This window comes from Mandrillus leucophaeus, unplaced genomic scaffold, assembly GCF_000951045.1.
Source record: "Mandrillus leucophaeus isolate KB7577 unplaced genomic scaffold, Mleu.le_1.0 Scaffold171, whole genome shotgun sequence".
Taxonomy (NCBI): Eukaryota; Metazoa; Chordata; class Mammalia; order Primates; family Cercopithecidae; genus Mandrillus; species Mandrillus leucophaeus.
Window position 1 is genome coordinate 913,439 of NW_012101710.1, and position 8,592 is coordinate 922,030.

Below are 8,592 nucleotides of genomic sequence, written 5' to 3' on the forward strand. Positions count from 1 at the left end.
TCTCAGAAGCTCCTGACTGGACAGTAGGGAGCCAGGAGACCTGGGTCCTGACCCAGGCCTTGGGCAAGTTCTAACCTCTGCCTGACTCTCAGTTCTCATCTCTTGCTATTAATCATTTTCTAAAATTTAAAATAGAGATGGGGTCTCGCTTTGTTGTCCAGGCTGGTCTTGAACTCCTGGGCTCAAGTGATCCTTCTGCCTCAGCCTCCCAAAGTGCTGGGATGGCAGGTGTGAGCCATTGTGTCCGGCCTCTATTCATCTTTTTTTTTTTTTTTTTTTTGAGACGTTGTTTTGCTCTTGTTGCCCAGGTTGGAGTACAATGGAGCATTCTCGGCTCACTGCAACCTCTGCCTCCTGGGTTCAAGCGATTCTCCAGCCTCAGTGTCCCAAGTAGCTGGGATTACAGGCACCCACCACCACGCCCAGCTAATTTCATATTTTTAGTAGAGACAGGGTTTCTCCATGTTGGTCAGGCTGGTCTTGAACTCCTGACCTCAGGTGATTCACCCACCTCGGCCTCCCAAAGTGCTGGGATTGCAGGTGTGAGCCACCGCGCCTGGTCTTTGGTAATCATTTTTCTATGCATATGAGTACTCAACAAACCCGGATTTCCACACTCAATACGAGTTTTTCATTCTGCGATTTCTGCACAAGATAGCAAAAGCATGTTTTCCCGTTAGAAGCATGAATTTTAATGACTGCTTAACAGTGCACTGTGTGGCAGTGCTGCTGGGCCGAAGGAGGAAGGGGGGAGTTTGCAGTGGGGTCGCCCTCCCCTCCCTTGACCTTTAGGATGCAGGCCTGGCAAAGCCCCCATGAGATAATATACGCAGATTGCAAAGCACAACGCCATCCCCGCTAATTGCAGAAATCTGGGTTCTTCTTTTCTCTTTGATCTGGTTCCCTAGGCACTGGAAGAAAATTCCTTGGCCTCTGGGTTCTATTTGTACCTTCCTATTATTTGCCCTAAAATAAAGATAATATCACCTGGTTGCCACACCACGGTCTGCTGAACATAAAGATGAATGTCTATAGCTCACCTTCACACGTTTAAAAAGTCCTAGACTCGATGGACAATAGAAGACGGCTTTTTTTTTTTTCTGTACATAAATGGCACAAAGGAGCAGCTGAGTAATAGTCCTTGCATTTTTAGAGAATAATGATAGATGGTGTTCAGAGATAAGAGCGTTTCCGTGGAAAAGGCTATTATGTAATTACAGTTACAGCGAGATCAGAAACACTGGCGTGCCGAACTTCAGCGACGCAAGGCCAGAAGACGGCGGCGTGTGCGAGGGAGGCATGAACAGGCCGAATCAATAGCAGCAGTAAAATGCGGCCTATGAGGAGCCCTGTTTTTAAGGGTATGGGTGAATTATGATAATACAGGCATTAAAAGGAGCAAGGCCAAGTACGAGACACATTGATCCAAACAGAAGATTAAAAACATAATGAGAGAGGCCTGAGTGGGTTTCTGAATACACCTGGAAGACGGAGGAGGCACTGCGCATTTAGACAATCAGAATCCAGAAAGGGACTGCGCCACGGGCCTGAGACAAGTTCCAGAACAGTCCACTGCTCGAAACACAAGAAGGTGGCACTGAGGAGCTGAGGCTGGATGCTGGAAGCCTTGTAGGCATCTCAGCTCCGGGTCAGCCTGAAGACTGACGCCGCAGAGCTATACACAGAGCAATTTGGGGACTTCTGTCCGGACGTTTTAGGTGGCTGCAAAGCCTTTGAGATAGAGTCTCGCTCTGTCACCCAGGCTGGAGGGCAGTGGCGCGATCTTGGCTCACTGCAACCTCCACCTCCTGTGTTCAAGCCATTCTCATGCCTCAGCCTCCTGAGTAGCAGGGATTACGGGTGTGCGCCACCATGCCCAGTTAGTTGCAAACCTTTTATAAATTGTGCACTTCCCTGAGAAACAAAAGGCATAGTCTGAGAGTTGCTGTTCAGTGAGCATTACTGGGGCCCCAGTGCTCAGGACCCCAAAGCATGACCATCAGGGGCACGTGCTGCTCATCTCTCTGCAGCTGCTGTTGCTGGGCGAGTGGGTCAGAGAACCCACAAGCCACTGAATGGCCCCAGGAAGCCCACACTGGCCAAGCCTAGCTGCTGTGGTCTGTGGGTTTTGCAGTTTATCTGTCCGAGGGCTGGGGATCAAAATGCTGAATCTGCAAACAGGGATCACATTTGCTGGAGCTCCTGATTCTCAGCGGAGTTCCCGCACACCCTTCGTAATAAGCTTAAAGGTAAATGTTAGGCCCTCCTGCTGGCAGGGCGGGATCCCACGTGTCTGGCCAGGGCAGGCCCACGTGGGTCTGAAGAGCTCACGCATCATCACGTTAGCATAATAGCAGTCAAGGGCACGTGACGTCAGCTGGGAGGTGAGGGACAGATGTCTGTACTAAGGGGCCTCCAACCCCATCCCCCCAAAGAAAAGTTCTAAATGCTAAAAGCAGTCCACAGTAAAATATTTATGCAAATAAGCAAGTTTTTTCTCCTCTAGGCACCTGCCGGTGGTTCACGCTGTTTATCTCTTTTGGAAATGCAAGAACATGTTTTGATATAGATTACAAAAGCTCGGGCAGCAGAGGTGTTTATGTACTCAGAAGGCCGAGCTGCCGGAGTGGGAACATTGATTCAAGGTCTCTGGATGTAAAGTGAGTCAGGCGAAAAGATGTTTTGCTTTCTCCCCTGTGAACACCCATCTGAATTGGCGAGAAGTGTCTTCCCGTCTTCCCGCAGCCTCCGCCATGTGGTGTGCCGGCTGTAATGACACACGGGTGACAGGTTACCTGGACAACATGCATTACAATTACAACCCAATGCTGCAGGACAGAGAAGGCTCGGCAGTGAGGTTGCCTGCCTCGCAGGTAGACACGGTGCTGCGTGACTCAGCAGTGTTCGGCTGTGGTTGGAGTGCTCAAAGTATGTAAATGATCATCCTTCTCCTTACCTGGGCTTCAGTGGTTTTCAGCGACCACAAATTAAGATCCATACCTCTCGACGCACATTAGGAACTCTCTGCAACCCAAACAGCCTTCTAAATTTTCTTTCTCTTGTCAGCAAGAACCCTCTGCTTCAGCAACCAGAGTCATGGAGGACAAATCAAGGCAGCACACTACGGGTGCATGCAACGGGAATACTAGGACCAGGCTGAGCCCCCAGTGATCCAGGAGGAGCTCCCAAGTCCAGAGAACCTCCAGCCTCCTCTGGTGCCAGGGAAACGATGAAATATTCTATGTGATACGGAAGCTAACGTTTACTCCGCACTCACTATGTGGCAGGCACTGTTCTAAATGCAACTCATTTAACCAGTGAGGGAGGCATGAATGTGCTTCCCCTTTGAGGGATGGGGAAACTGAGGCATGGGAATGCTAAGAAACATGCATAAATTCACCCAGCTGATAAGCACAGGACGAGATCTGAGTCCAAAACGTTACCCATGCTGCCGGCCTGCTTGTCGGTAATGCAGTGTTGAAAACACAGAGGAAAGGAAAAGCAGGCAGTCCCAAGGTTCATGCCATCCGACTTGTGCAGACGAGAGCTGCTTTCTTTCGTGCTATTTCAGTGAATCTGTAATGAACATCCTTGTACATTTCTCCTTGTGCACACAGGCAAGAATTTCTCTAGGGCGAAGGCCTGGAAGTGCAGAGCTTCTGGGGTGTGGCATGAATGTGGTCACCTTTCCTGGGTATTGCCAGAGCACTCCCCAAAGTGGATGCACCAACTCCCTCTCCTGGCAAGGGTGGAGGGGTCTTGTTTCTCCACATCCTCATGTAAACTTGGCATCATCACAGCTTCTTATGGTGCCAAATCTGGTGAATGTGAAATGGGATTTCATTGTGGCCTCAATTATCATTTTATAGTGCTCTTGTTGTCAGAAAAAGAAATGTCAGAGACACTCTGGAAAGTAAACGACAGATGATGAAACCAGCTGATGGGCTCACTGGACAGTGGGCCTCATGCTGTGCCAGCAGGCGTGCTGAGGACAAGCCTGACCAGGTGGACACGTGGTCAGGGAGCGGGGCAGTGAGGACCTGGGGCTACAGAGGACATCGGTGTGAGTCCTCAGGAAGGTCAGAGGGCCTGGAGAAGCAGGTGTGTCAGGCAGAGGGCTGGGCCTAGGGCTGGCTGAGGCCAGAGCCTCCCCACGTGTGCAGGGAAGCCCTGGGTCAAAGTCTCAGCACTGGAATCTGAGCACAGGTTTGTCTATGGCAAGAGAGAAGCACAGATGAAGCACATGCTTTGCTCCTGCACCTGTCCCATACCTTAGCACTCCAGAACTGATTCTTGGCAGCCCGGTAAGGTGACAGTGAGTGGACAGAGGTGACCACAGAATGAGGACTTGCCAGGAGGGTCTACCGAGGCCGGCAGTGGGAGCCGGGGGCCCTGCCAGGGTGGAGGTGGGGCTGGGGCAAACCTGCTTCTTCACAGGGAACACCATTCTTGTGGACTCCTGTGCCTCTGTCAATGTTTCTTGTTTCACAGCATGCTGGGGACAGGTCCTGGGTAATCAGATATTAGCCCTGCTTGTTCCAGAAAAGGCTGATGCCTGGGTGCTGTGCTGAGGTTAGGACCCGCCTGGGTGGGGCTCCTGCAAATCTCTTCACCACAGCTGTCTGCTGGGCAGACCATTTCCTACCCCGAGACCGGGCTCACTGCGCAGGCACCAGATGTGGCTCGTAGCTCCCTCTCTGCCGGGCCAGGCCCTGAAATGCTCACCTCCACAGTGGCTGCTCATCTCAGATTTTAGTAGCAGGAACCCACAATTCCAAAGGTCGCCTCACTGAGAAATGCCATACTCAAAGCCAGACACTTCTATCTGGCAACTCCAGAAATCACATCAAGAAAGAGGCAAAGTGAAAATAGGCCACAGCCTCCTTGTGCAGAAGACTGAGGAAGTTCCAGGCCCCCTCTCAGGGAAGCAAGGGCTCAACAAATATTTGGCTCTGCGTCCACCCTTCTCAGGCTGCCAGAGTGATTATCTCAAAGGCAAATCTGATTGTGCAGCTTTCTCACTCAAAGACCTTGGAAGAGTTCCTGCTGCCGTTCGACACAGGCCTCCAAACTCTTTTTTAGTGATGTGAAACTCTTCAAACCAACTCTTAGAATCCCAAGATCAAATGCAGGCAAAAGTGGTGAATTTTACCACCTGTTTGTAAGTCTGAGTTTATAACATGACCGTACATCACCCAGAACGCAGGCTAGACAAATCAGGGGTCTCCGGTGCGTCAGGATTCCGCCAATATCCCGAGAGCTAACCTGGGGCTGGGGCAATGTTCTGTGGCTGCCGTGCTTTCCTCTCATAGGCCAGCTTAAAACGTCCGGGTTTCAGGGCCACATTCTCCAGGGCACAGCAGGGAGCTCACAGTAGCTCAAGACCTGGCCCAGCCTCCAACCCCAGCCTTGGAGCCGTCAGTGCTCCCACAGGCTGAAAGCATTCGGTCTTGGCTGAGCGGACACCCCCTTCCCTTCTTCCAAGGCTTCAGAAGCCACCTATCTCCAGATCCCACTCCAAAGGAGCCTTCCACCCAGAGACCCCACCCAGAAGGAGCTGTGTGTGAGGCACTGAACCCAGAAGGAGCTGTGTGTGAGGCACTGAATGAAACCTCTTTCAGATGGCTTATCTCACGGTACTCTCAACGTGTGTCTCTGTTACGGGACTGTGGGCATCTTGGGGGATGGGCGCGCCTCATTCATTCCTCACCCGCCACTGTGCGTAAGACACCTGCACACGGAAAGTCCTCAATTTGTCTCTCTGAAAGGGTGAATGAATCAAGGAACTGGGGATGTTTTCAAATAGAATTTGCTGCTTTGGGGAACTGGGAAAAATTCAGGCTTTTCATCAGTGTTACCAGAGTTGGTATGCCGGCTGTAATGCTGAAAAGTCAGAAGTAAATTCCCTGGGACCCAAGGCATGCGCTTCATCTCATTGGCTTCTTATAAGGATTGGGTGCAAGTGCTGTAGGAAAGATGTTTCCGGGAACATGGGAGCAAAGTCCAGGTCTGCATCTTCTCTGAAAAACTAGCCTGTTGTTTCCCAAACACACAGCAAAATAGCCTGATATTTCAGAGCGGAAGGGGAAGTTGGTTACGAACGGTATCGCCATGAGCCGCAAATGAATGGAAGAAATTCCAGGTTAGCAAAATGTAAATTTCATTCCATACAAAAAACCCTTAGTACATAGCTCAGAAAACAGCCAAGAGGCCCGTGATCATCTCGGTTCAGGAAATGCTAGGCTGCTGGAGACAGGCTTTTGTTTAACCTCATAAACATCTAACAAACAGGGAAGACATCAACTTGATTATTATTTCTCTCCTTTTAAGCATCATCACTCCTTTTTTTTTTTTCTAATTCTTATTTTGGGGATAGGGTCTTGTACTCTCTCCCAGACTGGAGTGCAGTGATGCAATCTTGACTCACTGCAGCCTCAACCTCCTGGGCTCAAGCGATCCTCTCACCTCAGCCTCCCAAGTAGCTGGGACCAATAGGTACATGCCACCATGCCCAGCTAATAGTTTGAATTTTTTTTTTTTGTAGTGATGGGGTCTCACAGTGTTGCCCAGGCTGGTCTTGAACTCCCGGGATCAAGCAATTGGCCTGCCTCGGTCTCCCAAGGTTCTGGGATGACAGGCCTGAGCCACCACGCCCGGCCACCGCCGCTCCCTTACCCAGGATGATGCCGTTGGGCTCCTCCGGAGGTTGCCACACAATCCGCACGGAGGTGAGTCTCACTTCGGGGAACACAAGCCTCACTGGTGGGCCTGGAGCTGAAGGGAAAACCACAGGGATTCAGATGTCAAGACAATGTTCCTTAGGTGCGTGACAGGTTCCACAGGACTCTGAGGGTCAGCTGGGTGCAGGAACTACCACAGGCTACAGTGTCATGGGTTTAGAACCCTCTAAAGTTTTGGACTGATGACTTTGGAACCTCACCGGTAGTGTGGCTCCTTAAGAATCTTGAGCAAACACTCCCTTTAAACCCTGCCCATCTGCTTTCCAAGACTCAAAAGCAGGGCTCATGAACTATGCCAGGAAGAGCGTGAGTGTGACCAGCCTACCAGGACACAAGTAGACCAGTCACTAAATGACTCTGACAGCAAACATCAGGTTGAGAGGAAGGATTTCCCCCATCTGAGCTCCGATTCCCTTACTGGGTTTGACGTCTGCAAAGCAGGTGGTAGATAAGGCGGCCTGAAGTTCCTCCCAACTGTAACGGAGGTTACAATTTCTGATGGAAGAACACGTTTATCCTCAATCATTTTTCTCGTAGGCATGCCACCTCTCTCCTGCATCATCCTAGATAATTAAGAGTTGATGTGCACAAATGCATATAATAATTCTTGTATGTGGTTCAGTGCGCCAATAATTCAAAAAGCAGTTAGATGTGGTGGAACTGCTGAATAATAGGGTCATAGCCCTCATAAAATACATTTACTTAAACGAACAGGCAAGTAAGTGTGTGGCCAATATGAGAGCTTCTTGTTGGAATTAATAACTGATTGATTCCCAGGTAAGAGGCAATGGGCATGAAACAATCAATGTGAAAATAAAAGGATGCATGTTCGTCATTCTGGGCTGCTGACTTCTGTCCCTGGCTATGAAGCTGGGAACGGTATTTTAAATTTTGAATGCGTGTTATGATGCCTAGTTTGCGGTGAAATAAATGTTTGAAGGAGGCCACCAGGGTCGCAACCAGGACTAAGTCACAGATAGGCAAACACTGACTTCAGTCTTCAGTAGCGTTGCTCCCCTGAGCCCTCTCCTGGGCTGTTTACGGGGATTACGCTGGAATGCAGAGGAGGAAAGGCAGGTCTATGGGAGCGCTGTGGGAGGGGAAGCGGCAGCATTCCAGGACTCACTAGTGCCTGCTTCAGGAGGGAACAGTGGCCTTGGGCCTGCTGTTACAGTTTCTAATATGCCCCTTTTTACTTTCATCTGGGGAACCTGGAATACACTGGAGCTGGAAAGAGTTTTGAAAGGAAGCAACATCCACATTCCTTTTCCCTCCTGGATCCTCCTCTAGCCTGAGATCCTGTGTCAGGGGAGGATGGACAAAGCCTTCTGCAGGGTTCCCGTCTCGCCCCGAGGCGAGGCAAGGATGGGGACGGCGCTCTCTGATCAACGTGGAGACAGCGCTTTCCACTCAGCAGTTAAGAGGATTTTCGGGCTCATTTAGTTACTCAGCAAAGATGCTTAAGAAAACCTACGGTTATTTCACTTCTTCAGCCACTCTGATCCCCATAGTGGGTGTTTTTTTGGCAATGGGGGAGATCAGTACTTCTCCCCCTGATGTGTTCATTACAGTCTGTCTAATAGTGAAAATGTAGAGACGCTAACCTTTACATGTTTGACATCTGCAAAGTGGGAAAACATATTTACCGATGATTTAGAGTTCCATGAAAACAAAGCTGGCAAGGCGTGCTTGTTATTCAGGTCTGGAAACGCAGGGAGCTGGGGACCCCGAGCCGTCAAACATGGGGCTTTCTACAACTTCTAATTACCTCCCACAATGCAAACAGTGAGACCGGGGCAGTACTGAGAATTAAGGCACGAGGTCCACTGTGGATTTTTTAAACTATAGTAGT

General features: G+C 50.1%; 1 protein-coding gene across 1 annotated transcript in view; it reads right to left on the reverse strand.

The window, feature by feature from the left end:
* SDK1 (sidekick cell adhesion molecule 1) overlaps nucleotides 1–8,592 on the reverse strand; it is a 707,360-nt gene that overhangs the window by 131,017 nt on the left and 567,751 nt on the right. The window contains exon 28 of the mRNA XM_011976935.1: nucleotides 6,676–6,774. Within this exon, the coding sequence (XP_011832325.1) occupies nucleotides 6,676–6,774 (99 nt within the window). The remainder of the gene's footprint in view (nucleotides 1–6,675; nucleotides 6,775–8,592) is intronic.